The sequence below is a fragment of the Phyllobates terribilis genome, unplaced genomic scaffold, assembly GCF_046119375.1.
Source record: "Phyllobates terribilis strain yellow unplaced genomic scaffold, ASM4611937v1 Scaffold_3__8_contigs__length_932513732, whole genome shotgun sequence".
NCBI lineage: Eukaryota > Metazoa > Chordata > Amphibia > Anura > Dendrobatidae > Phyllobates > Phyllobates terribilis.
In genome coordinates, this window is record NW_027362763.1 from 195,667,692 (window position 1) to 195,689,228 (window position 21,537).

Below are 21,537 nucleotides of genomic sequence, written 5' to 3' on the forward strand. Positions count from 1 at the left end.
CATGAGGACAGCACTACTATCCCCATCATTCATGAGAGGACAGCACTACTATTCTCATCATTCATGAGGACAGCACTACTATCCCCATCATTCATGAGAGGACAGCACTACTATTCTCATCATTCATGAGGACAGCACTACTATCCCCATCATTCATGAGAGGACAGCACTACTATTCTCATCATTCATGAGGACAGCACTACTATCCCCATCATTCATGAGAGGACAGCACTACTATCCCCATCATTCATGAGAGGACAGCACTACTATCCCCATCATTCATGAGAGGACAGCACTACTATCCCCATCATTCATGAGAGGACAGCACTACTATTCTCATTATTCATGAGGACAGCACTACTACTCTCATCATTCATGAGCGAACAGCATCACTATCCCCATCATTCATGAGGACAGCACTACTATCCCCATCATTCATGAGCGAACAGCATCACTATCCCCATCATTCATGAGGACAGCACTACTATCCCCATCATTCATGAGGACAGCATTACTATCCCCATCATTCATGAGAGGACAGCACTACTATTCTCATCATTCATGAGGACAGCACTACTATCCCCATCATTCATGAGGACAGCACTACTATCCCCATCATTCATGAGAGGACAGCACTACTATTCTCATCATTCATGAGGACAGCACTACTATCCCCATCATTCATGAGAGGACAGCACTACTATCCCCATCATTCATGAGAGGACAGCACTACTATTCTCATTACTCATGAGGACAGCACTACTACTCTCATCATTCATGAGCGAACAGCATCACTATCCCCATCATTCATGAGGACAGCACTACTATCCCCATCATTCATGAGGACAGCATTACTATCCCCATCATTCATCAGGACAGCACTACTATCCCCATCATTCATGAGGACAGCATTACTATCCCCATCATTCATCAGGACAGCACTACTATCCCCATCATTCATCAGGACAGCATTACTACTATCATTCATGAGGACAGCACTACTATCCCCATCATTCATGAGGACAGCATTACTATTCCCACCATGTGCGGTTTTCCTCCGTGTGGCAGCTGTTGGGTTGTGTCATCACTGGGGCAGTCTCCGGCCCCCACCTCGCAGCTCTGCTGCCGCCGTCCCCGGCTCTGGCCGCTGTACACACCACACGCCGAGCACAACATATAACTCCTTTCGCTTTATCTCATGGGTTTCCACGTGAATCTTATGCAATGAAGAAAACTACTCCCTAAACCAATCAGCGATCGTTCCCTAATGACTGACGTCAGATACGGCCTATCAGAGGAAGGCTTGGGTGGGGAATATCAGCGATGGGCGTAAGAGAAATGCGCAGGAGACGTCCCTCATCCTGATGACCAATCACTGATCAGTAGGGGAGGGACTGTTCTTAAGGAGACCAATGAGAGGGCGATTTGGGTGGAGCGTGGAGCCGCTTACACGTTGAGCGCTGTGTGAAGCGGAGAGTTAGTGCTGATCTGGAGAGGTGAGTGTTGTACCGGGGGCAGGAGCGGAAGTACCGGAGGGGGCTGCACTTCTCCGGGCCGTGAGACCCTGCGCGATAACCGGTAAGAACCGCAGTGTGTAGCCAGTAGTGTAGTCGGTCAGTGCACAGCACAGTACACAGCACGGCCTCTTGTGTTACTACTGTTACATTACTGCTGATCACTATTATTTATCCTCCCATTATCACTGCTAGTGACTTTCACTGTATTATTTATGAGTATTAGGTCTCTTGCGGTTATTATTTATACTTCTACATTGCTACTTTTATACTAATAAGTTATTCTTATTTATTGTACTATTATTTATGTTGCTACTAATCACGATCATTATTTCTACTGTTCTATTTCCAATATTTCTTGCTACCACTTGATCTTATTATAGTGAGAGTAGTAGTATATTTATTTATACCATTATTTTCTATATTTAATATACTATTAGCTTTCACTGTTCTTGTACTTTCTGCCGTGAGTATTCGGCCATTCAGAATTCTGCTAATTATCATTATTTCCAAACGTCTTCAGTTATTATTGCTGCTGCTGCTACAATGGATGAGACTATCTGTTCACTCAGTTGTTTGAGGAGTATTTGATCAGATTCTCATTAAAAACTGCATTAAAGACATTTGCTAAACTCTTTGTATTAGTTTCTATGGGAAATCCCTTTCTCTATCATGACTGTTGTGTGTTTGTGTTTTGTTTTCTGAAGAGGTTTTGGAAACGTTCATGTCACTAGACTGAATGATTCCAAACTAGGCACTGTCCAATCAAAAGATTACAAAAGCAATTTTCGGGGAAAAGGTTTTCAAAATCAGTTTCTGCTTTAAAAACTGTGTGAACACAACCATCAAGCATTCTGATTCTTTTTTTTTTTTTTTTTAATTTTCAAAAATTAAAGAAGCAGATATATATAGCTATAACGCACTGTATTGCTGTATTCCCCAGGGGACATTATATTGTGGCTCAGATTGTGACCATGTATTTTGCTCCATTTGTTACTTTTATATTGGATGGGTTATAAATGCTTCTGGGCTGAATACCACTTTTTAAGCATTATGGGAAATCCTGGAGATTTCTGTTGGTTGAAATCCATTATTTTAAAGTGGCTGTCACCAGGTTTCACATTACAAACTGTATGCATTATTAAATAGTTCACTTCGACCTATTGAATCTGGTGTACTTACTCTGAAAATTCACATCAGAATGGCCGTATAATCCTGTTAGGCCACAGCCCCACTATCAGTATTCGGTCACTATTTTTTCTCAGGAGTGGGTGATAAATGCAGAATTGGTGCATTTGTTTCTATGATATCTTTTCTCTGTTTTGGCTCCCACTTCTGAGAAAAAATACTGACCAAATACTGATAGTGGCGCTGTGGCCTTAGAGCTGGACTAGAAGAAGCATGTTAAAAATGATCATACAAGCACTTTGACATGGATTTTCATAGTAAGTACACTAACTTCATCATATCTGAGATGTATGCAGTATTGTAGAATATGCCAACAGAACCACATTTTAAAATTATTAATAAAGTTGAGCAGAAAGTTTTGCAGGATTCTTGACTGTGTAGGTAGCCCATAGCCATCGGACCAGAGCTCTGTGAACCTCCTCCTACTAGTTAGCATCATCAGCGCCTCTTCTGATTAGTAGGCCCCGTGTGACATCATCGTGACACTTGCATGACATCACTCTGGGCCTACTGATCAGGAGATGCATCGGGGAAATGCCTACACAGCTATTCCACTATTTCCATAAAGGGAAAACTAGCTGACAATTCCCCTTTTAGCAATCTTTCCTCAATACAATGATTACACTTTATTTGCAGAGCATCAGATGAAGAATTAGAGTGTAAGGACACTGTACACTTTAGGCAGCTGTCAGCCCTACTGTCCACAGTGACATACAATCTGCTGTAGGTTCCCGCGGTGCAGATTCTGGCTCAGACTGAATGGCTGGTCTGTCCCATTCACATCAAGTCTCATTGATGCCAACAATAACCTTTCTATAACAACTGCTGCGTTTCTGATTAGTGGAGCAGTACTTTTCCCCCATAGTGCTGTGCATGCTGCCGAGGTCAGTGACGGTGATAATTGGGATAATTACATCTACCTAGTGTCCTGCATGTGGTTTGTGTTAGCAGCGCTCTGTGTATTAGTGTCAGTGCTGCGTTCAGGGAATGCCGAAGAAGTGGAGCGCTTACTCTACCGCCATTATTTATTACCCCACGTGCCCTGTAATGGGGGAGGCAGCTGTCCCAGTTCTCCCTCCTCCGTCCCTTCTATGAATGAAGGCTTTCGATGATACCACAGAACGAGGACAGGGTGTAATAGGGTCTTGTGGAAACTTTAGGGGATGGGAAGAGGTGTGATGAGCCAGGAACAGCAAACTTCTGGGCGCTTTAATACAAACAGACATTCCTCACATGTATTAAAACTGTCAAGCAGTCGCAAATCATGCACATGGAGTGACTCGAACATAACATTTGAGCACACCACGCCAAAGATACTCGGTAAACACCCGAGCATGCTTGTAAATCTCGAGTAACGAGCATGCTTGCCCATCACTAATTATAGGCTCTAAGTACTACTGCTGATCGGTGGGGGTCCAGGTCCTGAGACCCCACTGATGGGTCAAAGAACTGCTCTGATGTGCGTAGCCCCTGGATCCATAAACACCTCTGAGAGTGAATGTTTGGACCTATAGACTTAATATTGAGTCTGTACACCGCACTTTGTGCACAGAATACTTCAGAATGGTTCTCTGACTGACCGTGGAAGGGTCTTATGACCTGGACCCCCCCCCCCTTCCCCCGGGATCAGTAATACTCTTCAGAGCCTATAACGTATAAAAAGTTTTATCACGTGACAGTTGCACTTTGTGATTTGAACGTTTGACCATTCCAACACTTTTAACTTTCTTCTTCTTTAATCATTCTTTTTTAGAATGACTTGTGCGCTTTGGGTCGTTGTCTTGCTGTGTGACCCACTTTCTGTTCAGACGCCGCTCATTGACAAATATCCTGACATTTTCCATTATAATTTCCTGATAATATTTAGAAGTTATTGTTCCATCTTGGCCTAGATGCCGTTAAACAGGTCCAAACCATGATACTAGCATCACCGTGTTTCACGGATGGTGTGAGATTTTTATGTCATTGTTCTGTGTCTTTCTTTCTGCAAACATAACTTTTGGCTTGGTTAGTTGATAGTTAGTAAACTGTAGTCGGGCTGCAATGTTCTTTTTGGAGATCACTCTTTTTATCCATGCAATCCTGCTTTGCACACCATTGTTGTTCAGTGTCCTACTGATGGTGGATTCATGAACATTAACATCTGTTAATGTGAGAGAGACCTTTAGTTGCTTAGAGGTAACCTTGAGCCCTCCGAGTGATCTTTGTTGGTCGACCGCTCCTGGATAGTGTAACATTGGTCTTGAATTTCCTCCATTTGCACCCAATCTGTCTGACTGTACATTGATTCATTGAGTCCAAACTCTTTAGAGATCGTAACCTTTTGCAGCCTACTAAACAGTAACACTTTTTTTGTGGTCCTCAGAAATCTCATTTGTTCGTGCTGTTATACACTAAGGCTAAGTGCCCACGTTGCGGAACTGAAGCATATTTTTTACACTTCTCCCTGGCAGGAAAATCGCATGCGAATTTTACATGCGGTTTTCCCGCAAGGTAGAAGAGTTTGTGAGGCGTCTTTGCATGCATTTCCGCATGCGGGTTATCAAGCACTTCTCCAAGTGATTTAAGCATCACTTGAAAAAGTGCTTGACAACTTGTTCACGCTATATAAATCCATGCAACCGGCATGGATTTATATAGTGTGACCAAGTAATAGTTAAAAAAAAAAAGAATCAGAATGGTAAAAAATAAAAAAAATAAAGTTTATACTCACTTTCCGATGCATTCTCTGCCCCGTCTGGAGTCTTGAGCGGTTCACGCTGTTGTGTGCAGGACCTGCGGTGAAGTCATTGAGTCATGTGATGGGTCACATGACTCAATGACGTGGCAGGTCCTTCACACAACAGCGCGACGGAGGGAAAACATCAGAAGATAAGTATGAACTTTATTTTATTCTTTTTTTTACAGGTTCTTTGGTACCCAGGTCTGGATGAGAGTCTCCTCTCATCCAGACTTGGGTACCATCCGCACATTGATTCTGCTGCGCTTCCGCAAAATTAATGAACATGCTGCGGATTTTTGACCGCAGCATATACGCTGCGGAAAAATCCGCAGCATGGGCATTGACATTGCGGAATGCCATTGGGGACCATGGGGTGCGGATATACATGCTTTTTACAAGCGTTTACGCTGCGGAAATTCCGCAGCATATACGCTTGTAATGCGCAACGTGGGCACGCAGCCTTACACAAACATAGGTTGTGACTATCAGACTTTGATAGATCCCTGTTCTTTAAATAAAACAGATCACCCACTCACATCTGATTGTCATCCCATTAATTGAAAACACCGGACTCTAATTTTATCATCAGATTATCTGCTAATCCTAAGGCTAAGTGCACACGATGCAGAAATGCTCCGGATTTTTCCTAAGCGTTTCTGCATCTCCCTGGCAGAAAAAACGCATGCGGATTGTACATTCTTTTTTCCTGCCAGGGACATGCGGAAGTGAAGCGTTCTTCACATGCATTTCTGCATGCGGGTTGACAAGCGCTTTCCAAGCGATTTAAGCATCACTTGGAAAGTGCTTGACAACTTGGTCCCACTATATAAATCCATGCAACCGGCATGGATTTTATATAGTGTGACCAAGTTAGTTAAAAAAAAGAATAAAAATGGTAAAAAATAATGATAAAAAAACATATACTCACCTTCCGATGGCCCCGGTCGTCTCCTCCGATGCATCTGGTCTTCCCGATGTCTCGCGTTTGTGTAAAAGGACCTTCCATGACATCATTTAGTCATGTGACGGGTCACGCGACCTCCGACGTCAGCGGTCGCGTGACCCGTCACATGACTAAATTATGTCGTGGCAGGTCCTTTTACACCATCGCGAGCCGCCGGGAAGCCAGGACACATCGTACAGGAGACCGGGGGCCATCAGAAGGTGAGTATAATGTATATTTTTTTATTTTAATTTTTTTTTTTTTTTTTTTTTTTTAAATGTACTGTGGTACCCGGGTCTGGAGTAGTCTCTTCTTCTCCAGACTCGGGTACCATCCGCACATTGAATCGCTTAATATCCTAATGTTCAGATGTAGTCATGCGGATATTAAGTGATTCAATGCAAGTTAATGGCGGCGAAAACACTGCGATTACGCAAAATAACTGGTAGTGCTGCGGATTTTTCCGCAATGATAATCCGCAGCATGTGCACAGCACATGCGGATTATCATTGGGGAACATGGCAGATCTTCTACCAAGCGTTCTTTAAGCGTTTCTGGGCGGACTGGTGGAAGTTTGGGTTCTGGTACCTGACCTGAACTTTATATAAAAGTTCAGTTTAGGTACCAGACCCGAACCCCATTGAAAATAAATGATGACCGAACTCTGAAAGGGAAAAAAAATTGTCTGTCTGTCCCCGGCGTTCTGCCCCAGACAGTAACCGTACGAACTCTGAACATTTCTGGTGAGGTTCGCCCATATCTTCTCCTGACCAAACTTTCCAATTAAAGCATGTTGCTTTTTTTTTTTTTTTTGCACAGTTTTTGCTCTGAATACACAGCGAGAAAAAATCTGTGAGCAAATAAGTACAGTGATGCTGATTGACAACAGCACAAAATGATGGCGCCTCCTAAATGAACTTATCAGCCAAATACTGAACATGGCATACAAACCAACCCAAAATCTGAGTGTAATAAGGCACAGTCCCAAATACAAGCGGTCAGTTCAGTAACATCACTTGCACCGACTTCATCCCAATCCTCTGCAGGGGAGGGGGTTATGTTGAGCTGCAATACCAAATATAACTTTTCGGCATGAGTGGCATTGTTCTTTGGGTTGCTGCCATACCCAAGTACAAGTGTGATGTAGAATCTTAAAGGAAATCCTGGGGGTTCACCAGTATTTTGCACCTGTGCTGCCGCCACCTTTTATAATTGGGGTCTTCTGCATCCTGCAGTGCACTATTATTCTGAGCTGGTGTCTGTAAGTGTGGCCATTGTTTTGTGATGGTTTTTGGATTTTATGTATTACTCGTTGAATTGCTTCTAACTTTTGGTGGATTCGCCACAAACTTCACTCTTTATGGTGCGAAGGCGCATCTGCATGTACCCACTGTCCAGTGCGATACCGATATCTAGGATCTCTCTGGCATTCGCTCGCCATCTCCTACTAGAAGTGCACTTGAATTCCTGGACATATACAGGCGTCTTAGGAGACTTCTGATGCAGGGGTTAATAGGAGCGGCAAGCTTCTGAGAATTTGGGTCCCTGCAGAGAGAGAATTTGTGTGATTAGAAGGGATCTGGCGTTGGTGAGCTCCAGTCACATGGACACATAGCCTAGATAGGAGAAGGGTTTATATAACGTGTTTGTTGGGGAGGGGGGCGGTGAGCGGCCACGTCTGTGCTGGTTCTGTGAGAGATGAGCGATGGCCCCAGATGTAGGTTGCCCGCTACCGCTTACACAACAGCTGTTATATTCCAGGTCATTTGGAGCCACGCGCTTGGAGACATGCTATTCTGTACTTAACATTTTCTGGAATTTGGTACAGTAAGACGCTGGCTGTTATCGCAGACACTGGGGTATTTATTGGACTTTGATTCACACTTTGTAGAAATCCACATTGATTTTTAAGCTTAAATCTTCTAGTCTGACGCTCCGTACAGAAAGCTGCAAGGGTCTGGTAGGGGGATAGTTTTGGGTATCTGACATTTCATTTTATACAGACGTAGGATGAGTAGCGCACTTGTTTGGGGCTATGGCTTTTTACATATCATAGTGGTCTTATGCCAAGGCGTGACGTCTGCTTGTGAGCATGGGCATGCTGACCCATCCTTTTTGATATGTTTTTTTTCTTTCTTTTTTTTTAATGAACAATTAGTATAAAAAAAAAAATCCCGAACTTGTCTGATTGTTGGCTAATAGTGTGGTGGTGGCGCTGGGTACGTTCACACAGAGTTGATACTGCCACATTTTTTCCCAATATGGATTCCAGATGGATTCAACCCCCCAAAAAATGATAATTTATATATTAAAGCGTCTTTAAGAAAGATGGATATATCTATCTACAGTGCTGGCCAAAAGTATTGGCACCCCTGCAATTCTGTCAGATAATACTCAGTTTCTTCCTGAAAAATGATTGCAATGACAAATTCTTTGGTATTATTCTCTTCATTTAATTTGCTTGCAAGGAAAAAACACAAAAGAGAATGAAGCAAAAATCAAATCATTGATCATTTCACACAAAACTCCTAAAAAGGGCCGGACAAAAGTATTGGCACCCTCAGCCTAATACTTGGTTGCACAACCTTTAGCCAAAATAACTGCGAACAACCGCTTCCGCTAACCATCAATGAGTTTCTTACAATGCTCTGCTGGAATTGTAGACCATTCTTCTTTGGCAAACTGCTCCAGGTCCCTGATATTTGAAGGGTGCCTTCTCCAAACTGCCATTTTGAGATCTCTCCACAGGTGTTCTATGGGATTCAGGTCTGGACTCATTGCTGGCCACCTTAGAAGTCTCCAGTGCTTTCTCTCAAACCATTTTATAGTGCTTTTAGAAGTGTGTTTTGGGTCATTGTCCTGCTGGAAGACCCATGACCTCTGAGGGAGACCCAGCTTTCTCACACTGGGCCCTACATTATGCTGCAAAACTTGTTGTTAGTCTTCAGACTTCATAATACCATGCACATGGTCAAGCAGTCCAGTGCCAGAGGCAGCAAAGCAACCCCAAAACATCAGGGAACCTCCGCCATGTTTGACTGTAGGGACCGTGTTCTTTTCTTTGAATGCCTCTTTTTTTTTTTTTTTCCTGTACACTCTATGTTGATGCTTTTTGCCAAAAAACTCTACTTTTGTCTCATCTGACCAGAGAACATTCTTCCAAAACGTTTTAGGCTTTCTCAGGTAAGTTTTGGCAAACTCCAGCCTAGCTTTTTTATGTCTCGGGGTAAGAAGTGGGGTCTTCCTGGGTATCCTACCATACAGTCCCTTTTCATTCAGACGCCGACGGATAGTACGGGTTGACACTGTTGTACCCTCGGACTGCAGGGCAGCTTGAACTTGTTTGGATGTTAGTCGAGGTTCTTTATCCACCATCCGCACAATCTTGCGTTGAAGTCTCTCGTCAATTTTTCTTTTCCGTCCACATCTAGGGAGGTTAGCCACAGTGCCATGGGCTTTAAACTTCTTGATGACACTGCGCACAGAAGACACAGGAACATTCTGGTCTTTGGAGATGGACTTGTAGCCTTGAGATTGCTCATGCTTCCTCACAATTTGGTTTCTCAAGTCCTCAGACAGTTCTTTGGTCTTCTTTCTTTTCTCCATGCTCAATGTGGTACACACAAGGACACAGGACAGAGCTTGAGTCAACTTTAATCCATGTTAACTGGCTGCAAGTGTGATTTAGTTATTGCCAACACCTGTTAGGTGCCACAGGTAAGTTACAGGTGCTGTTAATTACACAAATTAGAGAAGCATCACATGATTTTTCAAAGGGTGCCAATACTTTTGTCCACCCCCTTTTTTAGGTTTGGTGTGGAATTATATCCAATTTGGCTTTAGGACAATTCTTTCTGTGTTTTATTCATTGAAGACAAATTAAATGAAGAGAATAATACCAAAGAATTTGTGATTGCAATCATTTTCAGGAAGAAACTGAGTATTATCCGACAGAATTGCAGGGGTGCCAATACTTTTGGCCAGCACTGTATATACCGGTATGTATATGTGTAATAAATATATCTAATAATTTCACTAAACAATCTCAGACAGATGTCTGTCCAGCCTCTGTTTGAAAACTTCCATTAAAGGAGAACTCGCCATCTCTCATGGATGCCTGTTCCACTCATTTACCACCCTCACTGTCAAAATTTTTTTTCTAATAGCTAAGCTGTACCTTCTCCCTTTCAGTTTCATTCCATTGCTTCTAGTCTGTTTTTGTGCAAAATGAGAATAAGGATGATCTCTCTACACTGTAACATCCCTTCAAATATTTGTGGACAGCTATTAAGTCTCCTCTTGGCCTTCTTTTTTTGCAAGCTAAACATTCCCAGATCCTCTATCCGTTCCTAGTAGGACATAGTTTGCAGAACGGTCACCATTTTGGTCTCTCCTCTCTGAACTTGCTCCAGTTTTTCAATGTCATTTTTAAAACGTGGTGTCAAGAACTGGACACAGTATTCCAGATGAGGTCTAACCAAGTGGGGGTAGAGACAAATAACGATAGGGATATCCTTTTTCTTCCTGGTACGAGATGCGTCTGCTGTTACATCATAGCTCCATACAAGTGAATGACGTAGTGCCAGAGGGGGCTCATTTTAGGGTTGTGGGGAAACAACCTTGTCTAAAGTTTTGCACACCTATTTATTTTAGCAGTCTGGGACCTCTTTTGTTAATGATAGTTGTAGCATTTTTATTTTTTTGTGGATATATGGACAGAATATACAGTTATGCTCAAAAGTTTTCATACCCCAGCAGAATTTTTCCTTTCTTAGCCTTGTTTCAGAGAATATGAATGAAAACCAAAAACCTTTTTTTCCACTCATGGTTATTGGTTGGGTGAAGCCATTTATTGTCAAACTACTGTGTTTTCTCTTTTTAAATCTTAATGACAACCAAAAACATCCAATTGACCCTGATCAAAAGTTCACTACCCCAGTTCTTAATACCGTGTATTGCCCCCTCTAACATCAATGACCGCTTGAAGTCTTTTGTGGTAGTTGTTGATGAGGTTCTTTAATTTCTCAGATGGTAAAGCTGCCCATTCTTCTTGGCAAAAAGCCTCCAATGATATTGAGGTCAGGAGACTGAGATGGCCACTCCAGAACCTTCACTTTGTTCTGCTGTAGCCAATGACATGTCGACTTGGCCTTGTGTTTTGGATCGTTGTCATGTTGGAATGTCCAAGTACGTCCCATGCGCAGCTTCTGGACCGATGAGTGCAAATTTACCTCCAGTATTTGCTGATAATGTGCTCCATTCATCTTTCCTTCAACTGTCACCAAGTTTCCTGTGCCTTTGTAGCTCACACATCCCCAAAACATCAGCGATCCACCTCTGTTCTTTACTGTAGGAATGGTGTTCCTTTCATCATAGGCCTTGTTGACCTCTCTCCAAATGTAACGTTTATGGTTGTGGCCAAAAGTTCAATTTTGGTCTCAAAACTTCTGGAACAAGGTAATTTGGAGTGATGAGGCTTGTCTCTGTGCTGTTTGGCATATTGTAGGTGAGATACTTTATGACATTTGCGCAGTAATGGCTTTCTTCTGGTGACTCGACCATGCAGCCCATTTTTCATCAAGTACCTCCTTATTGTGCATCTTGAAACAGCCACGCAGCTAGTTTTCAGAGTCCTGAATTTCAGCTGATGTTAGTTGTGGGTTTTTCTTTGCATCCCGAACAATTTTCGTGGCAGTTGTGGCCGAAATATTTTTTGGTCTACCTGACTGTGGTTTGGTTTTTACAGAGCCCCTGATTTTCCATTTGTTAATCACAGTTTGAATGCTGCTGACTGGCATTATCAATTCCTTGGATATTTTTTTTGTATCCCTTTCCTGTGTTATATAGTTCAACTACCTTTTCACGTAGATCCTTTGACAATTCTTTTGCTTTCTGCATGACTCACAATCCAGAAATGTCAGTGGTTGGATGAAAAATGCAAGAGTCTGTCTGGATCCCAGAAACTCGCTCAGCTTTTATGCACACACACTGATTACAAGCAAACAGGTCACAGGTGAGGATGTTACCTTTAGTAGCCATTCAAACCCATTTGTGTCAAATTCTGTGCATGTTATCAGGCCAAAATCACCAGGGTATGTGAACTTTTGATCAGGGTCATTTGGATGTTTTTAGTTGTCATTAAGATTTAAAAAGAGAAAACACAGTAGTTTGACAATAAATGGCTTCACCCAACCAATAACCATGAGTGGAAAAAAAGTTTTTTGGTTATCATTCATATTCTCTGAAACAAGGCCAAGAAAGGAAAAATTCTGCCGGGGTATGTAAACTTTTGAGCACAACTGTATAATATTTTATTTTAAATCACGTTTTATTTTTGTGCGATGATGTAAAGAATTGCAACTTTTTTCCCAACTTTTGACATTTTTAGATCAGAAATAATTATGTCTGAAAGATGGTTTTCAATGAGGTCAAATGTCTGTTACCGAATTACTGTCTCCTCATTTTAGGGAAAAGTGATATCGGAAATCTAGGTAGTTCAAAGGCGGGCTGCTTGATTATTACATGGAATGGAAGCTCTCTTCTATGGTAAAAAGTTGGAAAAGTTTGGTTTGTTTAGCTTATAAATACGAGCGCCTCTGAGACATCTTTGCTATGTATAAATACATGTGTGGTCAATACAAAGGACTGGAACATGACTTATTCCTTACAAAGGACCAGGGGGCACTCATTATTTATGGATTAAGTCCAAGGTCCGCTATGAGTATTTGGTCAGTATATTTTCTCAGGAGTAGGAGCCAAAACCAGGAGTGGGTGATAAGTGCAGAAGTGGTGCACTTGTTTCTATTATACCTTTTGGCTATATTTACACAAGGTATTTTTTCAGCTTTTTTTTTTTTTTTTTTTTTTAATGCAAATTTTCAGCTGTGTTTCACAGTACCAGCAAAGTCTATGAGATTTCATAAATCTCATGCACACACATTGGTTTTTGTGTCATCAGTATTTTGTGCTTTGCATATTTTCTTGTACAATAGAGCATGTCACTTTTTCAGCGGTTTTCTGCCATTGAAAGTAATGGGTAATGAAAAAACGCCTAGTGTGAACATAGCTATCATGTTTTGCTGCGTTTTTAGTGGGTAAAAGAAAAAAAAGTAGTACTGCAATATGTGAAACTCATTTATTTTTGTGATATTACCATCTTGTCTTGGTTACCTGAGATGGCAGTTTGGATTAGGCCCGTTTAATTAAATTAGTGATGTGCACAATGTAAACATTGGCTGAGCTAGGTGTGAGATTGAACAATACCTGTGGCCCACGGAGGTGTGACGTTGAACTATCTCTGAGGAACTCATTGGTAGACCATAGTGTGAAAATAAATAGTGTCCTACAAACTCAATACACTGCCAGTGTCTTAGGTAAACTGTTTCTGAACAATTCACCTCCCCTCACTGTTACATTTGTAATTCTGGTTAATATGATTTCACATATGACTTGCATTAGTGACCTTTGTTCATACTTCTGTGGTAGAAGCAAAGCTGAACTTTGAGATCCTGAAAAATGCACCAAAAACTGCGTTTTTGACATAGCTTCTTTCCTGCCAAGAGATCAGGTTTTGCTGCAGAAAAAAAAACCCGCTGAAAAAACACCTAGTGTGAACATAGCCTTTCTTTAATTGTTCCTCACCTGGTTTTGGCTCCCACTCCTGAGAAAAAAATACTGATAGTGGGGCCGTAGTCTAAAGGCTATTCTGGCAGCTAAAAAGAAAAAGGTTCTTGATTTTTCATCCGACAATCGGTCAATCATTGCAGATGATGACAGTCTGTGATTGATCAGCTAAAACCATTTTTTGTTAAGCTTTGTCCACCGAAAGATCTTTATGGTTGAAATCATCTGTTGATCGGGGACCTTCACAATAATAAAACCATTGATAGTTGGTTAGATGAAATGATGTGACATGAATTTGGTTATTCTCAATGTAATAATCGTATGAGTTGCTCACCGTTTGGTAAACTTTGCATATTTGTATCCTACAAAAAATTGTTGTTGTAGCTTGGATCAGATAGAAAATGTTTATTCTTTTTTTTTTTTTTTTTTCTTTAGGTTTTTCTGCATTGTCTAAGCCTGATGAAGCTTTTTATTTAATGCAATGCCCATCCAGAATAATAACTTGCAAAAGCAAGATCTCACATTACCAGGTCAACATGGCCACTTTGGATCGGTGACACATTTACCGGAAAGCGTACTCCCTCAGCCTACAGAATTTCTCTCCAGCCATCATCATGTGTCTACAGGCGTGCCTAGTACCAGCATGTCTTATGCACAGGGAGACTCATTTCGCCAGGATTACAAGACCTGTCATGCGCCAGTTTCACAAAATGTAATGTGTAGCAGGCAAAGGTCCAATCACTTTGTGAGTTCACCAGTAATGGAGCCAATAAAGATTATCTCGGCTGAGGGTGAAGGTCATTCAAGTGAAGGATGCCTTCAAGTCAGCAAGGCTTCAGATAGAAGTTGGTCTCCAATGGGAAACGAGCTGCTAGTAATGCAGGAGCACTATGGCACATTTGGGACTATTCTACCAGATGGCACCTCAAAGGCCCACCAGAATGAAGATGCGCAGATGCATAATCCCATAGAAGACTTTGTAAATCCAGCCATGCCTTCACAAGAGGACATGGAAACATGCAATGACTCCAGCAGTAATGAACTTCGAAACGAACCGATGGATTCTGATGAAAATGGAAAGGAGCATACACCAAGAAGGTAGGAGACAGGCTGTAGGGCCAGCCTAGAAACGAGTGGCAGCTCATCTAGGACTTGCCAAACTAGGGCTCTTGCCTAAACCCTTACTCAGTTCATTTTTTGGGATATAAAAGAAACAATCACCCAAAAGTTGGAAATCGACCAAATTTCTTGATTTTACAATTAATGAAGGGTTGTCCAAGATTTGAAATAAATAAATGTGGCATTACCATGTGCTGTTTAATATTGCATCTCCATAATAGAGGTGGGCTGCAATACCAGACAAAACCTGTGGACAGAAGTAGTGCTGTGTTTGAGATAAAAACCAAAAAAGTGCTTTTTTTTCTTCTTTTTTTTTTCCTTCTCTCCCTCTACTTTTTTTCATTTTTGGACTGTTTCATGTTCTATTTCGCTAAGCTTACCAATTCCAAAGTGGATGTCATTGTCTAATTTCCAAAACTCTCCTGTGAAGTTTGGGCTCCCTACTTCCAGAGCAAGTGGCTATCAGCCGTCCATGACAGTGTAGATGAAAGTTGAGCCTAGTTTTACCCCTGGTGGTCTGGTGATGAGACAAGACCACTTTAAATGACAGGTCATGGCCATGCACACAAAGGAACTATCTCTATTCTCTCCTGAACTTTAAGGGAAGAACTATGAGGCAGGGCAAAGACATGGCTGGCCAAGGTTAAGTCCATACCAGATTTTTGTGTAGAGTTTATTTATTTTGCAGCTTGCCGTGATTCGCCTGTATTACCTATGTGGGCAGTCATGTAACATAGTAACAGTTTTTAAGGTTGAAGGAAGACTAAGGCTATGTGCCCACGTTGCGGAAATGAAGCAGAAAATTTCTGCTTCATTTCAGCATGTCCTTTCCTGGAAAAACGCATGCGGAATTCCGCAAGCGTTTATCGCGCGTTTTCGACATGCGGAATTGCCTTGCGTTTTTTATTGCATTGGAAAGGCAATTCCGCATGCAGAAATGCAAAATTAAATGACATGCTGCGGATTTTTGTGCGCATCAAAAACGCTGCGGAAAAATCCGCAGCATGGGCATAGAACTTGTGGAAACTCATTGGGGACCATGGGGTGCGGATTAACAAGCATTTTACAAGCGTTTCCGCTGCGGAAATTCCGCATCAAATACGCTTGTAAAACGCTTCGTGGGCACATACCCTAAGTCCATCTAGTTCAACCCATAGCCTAACATGTTGATCCAGAGGAAGGCAAAAAAAAACCATGTGGCAAACACTAAGCTCGACATTGGGGAAAAAAATTCCTTCCCAACTCCATACGACAATCAGACTAGTTCCCTGGATCAACACCCTATCAAGGAATCTAGTATATATAACCTGTAATATTATACTTTTCAAGAAAGGCATCCATGCCCTTCTTAAATTTTAGTAGTGAATCACTCATTACAACATCATGCGGCAGAGAGTTCCATAGTCTCACTGCTCTTACAGTAAAGAATCCGCGTCTGTGATTATGATTAAACCTTCTTTCCTCCAGATGTAGAAGATGCCCCCTTGTCCCCGTCTCTGGCCTCACAGTAAAAAGATCAGTAGAGAGGTCTTTGTACTGTCCCCTCATATACTTGCACATAGTAATAAGATCACCCCTAAACCTTCTTTTTTCCACAGTAAATAACCCCAAGTGTAATAACCTGTCTTGGTATTGCAGACCCCCCAGTCCTCTAATAACCTTGGTCGCTCTTCTCTGCACCCGCTCTAGTTCAGCTATGTCTTTCTTATACACCGGAGACCAGAACTGTACACAGTATTCTAAGTGTGGTCGCACTAGTGACTTGTATAGAGGTAAAATTATGTTCTCCTCATGAGCATCTATGCCTCTTTTAATGCATCCCATTATTTTATTTGCCTTTGCAGCAGCTGCCTGACACTGGCCACTAAACGTGAGCTTGTCGTCCACCAATACACCCAGGTCTTTTTCAGTTACAGTTTTGCCCAGTGTTTTACAATTAAGCATGTAATTATACATTTTATTTCCTCTGCCCAAGTGCATTACCTTACATTTATCCCCATTAAAGCTCATTTGCCATTTATCAGCCCAAGCTTCTAGTTTACATAGATCCGCCTGTAATATAAAATTGTTCTCCTCTGTATTGATTACCCTGCAGAGTTTAGGGTCATCTGCAAGTATTGAAATATTACTCTGTATGCCCCCTACAAGGTCATTAATAAATATGTTAAAAAGAAGCGGGCCCAATACTGACCCCTGTGGTACCCCACTGTTAACTGAGACCCAGTCTGAGTGTTTTCCATTAATAACCACCCTTTGTTTCCTATCACTGAGACAATTCTTAACCCACATACATATATTTTCCCCTATCCCCATTGTTCTCATTTTATGTATCAACCTTTTGTGTGGAACCGTATCAAAAGCTTTTGAAAAGTCCATATACACAACATCCACTGCATTTCCTTGGTCCAGTCCAGAACTTGCCTCCTCATAAAAGCTGATCAGATTAGTTTGACAGGAACGGTCCCTCGTAAACCCATGTTGATATTGGGTCATGAGGTTATTCTTCTTCAGATACTCTAGTATAGCATCTCTTAGGAAACCCTCCAGGATTTTACCCACAGTAGAGGTTAAGCTTACTGGCCTATAATTTCCAAGTTCGGTTTTTGTCCCCTTTTTGAATATTGGCACCACATTTGCTATACGCCAGTCCTGTGGTACAGACCCTGTTATTATGGAATCTTTAAAGATTAAAAATAATGGTCTATCTATGACGTTACTTAATTCCTGCAGTACTCGCGGGTCTATCCCATCCGGGCCCGGGGATTTGTCAACTTTAGTGATTTTTAGATGTCGCCGTACTTCCTGCTGGGTTAAGCAAGTGACATTTAATGGAGAATTTTTGTCATCACTGGTCATGTTTTCTGTCATGCGATTTTCTTGTGTAAATACTGTTGAAAAAAAATCATTTAGCATATTGTTTTTTTCCTCATCCTTATCCACCATTTCACCCAGACTATTCTTAAGGGGGCCAACACTATCGTTTTTTAGGTTTTTACTATTTATGTAGTTAAAGATTATTTTTACTTTCTCTGGCAGGGAGTCTCTGTCTCAATCTTTGCTGCCTTGATTTGGGTTTTACAGAATTTATTTAATTTTCTGTATTTTTTTAATGCCTCATCACTACCTACTTGCTTTAGTTCTCTAAATGCTTTCTTTTTGTCATTTATTGCGCCCCTTACAGCTCTATTTACCCATAGTGGTTTCCTCCTATTTCTAGCATGTTTATTCCCATAGGGTATATATTGTGCACAGGTCCTATTCAGGATGTTAATAAATGTCTCCTATTTGCTTTGTGTAGCTTTATGTCTCAGGATATCGTCCTAGTTTATTGCACTAAGATCATCTCTCAACCGTTGGAAATTTGCCTTCCTGAAGTTTAGTGTCCTTGTAACCCCTCTACTACACATCTTATTAAAGGATACATGAAAACGTATTATTTTGTGATCACTATTACCCAAGTGACCCCCAACTCGTATAGTGACCCTCAACTGGCCTGTTGGTTAATATTCGGTCTTGCAGTGCCCCCCTTCTTGTTGGGTCCTGAACCAGTTGTGAAAGGTAATTGTCTCTCATAGTTGTCAAAAACCTATTACCTTTGCTTGTTCCCCAATGTATTTCAGGGTAGTTGAAGTCCCCCATAATAATGACTTCTCCTTGAGTCGCTACTTCATCTGTTTGCTTTATGAGGATATTCTCCGCTACTTCCATTATTTTTGGAGACTTGTAACAAACCCCTATCAGTAATTTATTATTTTTCCTCCTCCCCTTATCTCCACCCACAGGGACTCTACACATTGACAACATTTATGCAATTTCTATACTTACGGTTACGTGCTGACTAGACTTGTGCACTTCTCTGTTCTCTTCTATTGAGAGAAACTGGGAGAAAATGGTCATCACATCACCACCTACCAAGATGGGGGAATACAGTGAAACCATGATGGCATGCGCATCGCAGAGTCTCAATTCAGCAGTCTGCAATCAAATAGAATGGCTGCAGACTCTTCTTCTGAGTCCGGGAAAATGCCCGGGCTCACATAAGGAGGGAAGGCCTGCTGCTCTGCATTTACTGTCCTGCAGTATTCCTACCTCATCTGTAAATGCTCTTACATAGGACACGAGAGAACTCTCCCTGGAGGAAGCATTTATATTTGTGATTTACTTTACAGCCTTCTGATCTATCAGGTCTTTGTAAAACTTTAAGGGATTCAGTCCCTTTGACTGTTCAAACCAAGTACAGGCGCTCGATGCACCCTTGGTGTGACCAAAAAGTTCAGTGCACCTTTCTACCTACTTGTTTTCCCTCCGCCTCCACCCTCCTCTTCTTTGATTGACAGCTCAGACTTTGTAGAGCCAGAGAAAGGTGGAGATAGATGGAAAACAAGCAGGTGGGAAGGTGCACTTATGGTTGGTCATACCAAGGGTGCACTGAGTGCCTGTACTTGATTTCAACAAACATTCTGTGCTGACACATCCTTTTAGGGTATGTGCACACGATGCAGAAATGCTCAGGATTTTTTCCTGAGCGTTTCTGCATCTCTCTGGCAGGAAAAAACACATGCGGTTTCCTGCCAGGGACATGCGGAAATGAAGCGGTCTTCACTTTCATTTCCGCATGCGGGTTGACAAGCGATTTTTAGCACCACTTGGAAAGTGCTTGTCAACTTTACACTATATAAATCCATGCAACCGGCATGGATTTATATAGTGTGTGAATGTCAAAAAATTAAAACTAAATATATACTTTACCCTCTGATGGCCCCCGGTGTCCTGCTTCCCTCCGTCCCGGCTGCCTGCAGTGAAGACTTTAGGACCTTCCGACGTCAGCGTCACGAGACCCGTCACATGACTCTGACGTCAGCGAAGGTCCCTCTTCATTCAACCGCGAAGTGCGGGGAATCAAGCAGGAGCGCTGCGCGGGCCGTCAGAAGGTGAGAATATTTATATTTTTTATTTTATTCTTTTTTTTTTTTAATGGTACCTGGGTCTGGATGAGACTCTCCTCTCCTCCACACCCAGGTACCATCCGCACATTAGACCGCATGAAAAGCGCATCAACATATACAGTGATGCGGATTCCATGCGGTCTAATGCAAGTCAATGGTGGCAAAAGAGCAGCGTTTCCGCAAAATTGACATGCTGCGGATTTTTGACCGCAGCGTTTACACTGCGGAAAAATCCGCATCATGGGCACAGCACATGCGGATTTCAATTGGGGAACATTGCTGCCCTTCTACCATGCGTTTTTCATGCGTTTCCGCGGCGTTTACGCAACTGCAAAAACGCCGCGGAAATGCATGAAAAACGCATCGTGTGAACTCAGCCTTAAAGGGAACTTGTCACCTTCAAAAAACAGTATTTACCCGTGGATATAATGTTAACCTGTAGGTAAATAGCATTTTAATCCTGTTTTAGCTGTGTTACTGGAGCAGCGGCTACAGGGAGAAAATTAAGTTCTATTCTCTCTGCAGCTGCTCTCTTCTAGTCGTCGGGGCGGTGCAGAAGTCTGTAACAGTCATCGATTGCACACCATCACACCCCCTGCACAGCTGTCACTCATGGTGCAGAGGAGTGATATAACTGCGCATTGCTGTGCAAAAAAAATATTCTGCGCTAGAATTTTGCAACAGCTCAATCAATTTTATGCAAGAATCCTAGTAAAAACTGATTGATAAATTTGAGGCTTTAGTTCTGACACCGATTCTTTGTTATAACATGTCCCTGATGCTCTTTGTATTGTCTCTCTGCTGTGTTCTGTTCTCGGGATGATTTGAGCCTTTTTACTATTGTTCTTTGCTGAAAACCTGAAGTCCTTGCACAGAACTGTTACCATATCGAACACAAAGCTGAAAATGCTAAACACAATAAATGACTTCAGCTCCAGGTATTGCAGGTCAATGCGGTGTTATATAAATAGGACATAAAAGCCTTTTTTTTTTCTTTTTTCAATGGCTTCCAGTTTTTTTGTTCCTTAGTACAAAAGCAGCCATCTCCCATTTTTCAGAAGCAGGCCGGCGCAGTGTAAAGGGACTCTTCTTGGTGAAACCTTTTTACTAGCTCAGAGATTGTGGCTGTCCGCTATGGAGCCAAGACCCAAGTGCTATATATCGGGATGCGTGTTATATATTTTTTTTGTCTTCCCATAGAAGTTTGTGGAGGGGGGTGGGACCCAAAATCCAAATTTCCAGAGTGTTAATTAACACAGTTTGACTGCGTTTTTATAAAAATCACATCTACTTCGCTCAAACTAAAATGCAGCACAAAGAAACACCGGGCGGCAATCCATTGGAATGTACTTTTTAAGGAAATCTGTCTGCAGGATTTCACATCCTACACTATTTATATGCACTTGTAACTCTCTAAGACAAGTCCAGCAATACCTTTACATAGCTGGTCCATTCCTCCATTACTGAGAAATCAGCATTTGA

The 21,537-nt window shown here is 41.9% G+C and overlaps 1 protein-coding gene across 3 annotated transcripts in view; it reads left to right on the forward strand.

The window, feature by feature from the left end:
- The first annotated feature begins 1,427 nt into the window (after window positions 1-1,427).
- PER2 (period circadian regulator 2) overlaps window positions 1,428-21,537 on the forward strand; it is a 72,933-nt gene continuing 52,823 nt past the window's right edge. For 2 of the 3 annotated variants that reach the window (XM_073674437.1, XM_073674439.1), the window contains exons 1-2: window positions 1,431-1,578; window positions 14,426-15,088. In XM_073674437.1, the coding sequence (XP_073530538.1) occupies window positions 14,472-15,088 (617 nt within the window). In that variant the 5' untranslated portion in view covers window positions 1,431-1,578; window positions 14,426-14,471. Of the gene's footprint in view, window positions 1,579-14,425; window positions 15,089-21,537 lie in introns of all 3 variants that reach the window. The other variant, XM_073674438.1, reaches the window with a different exon arrangement.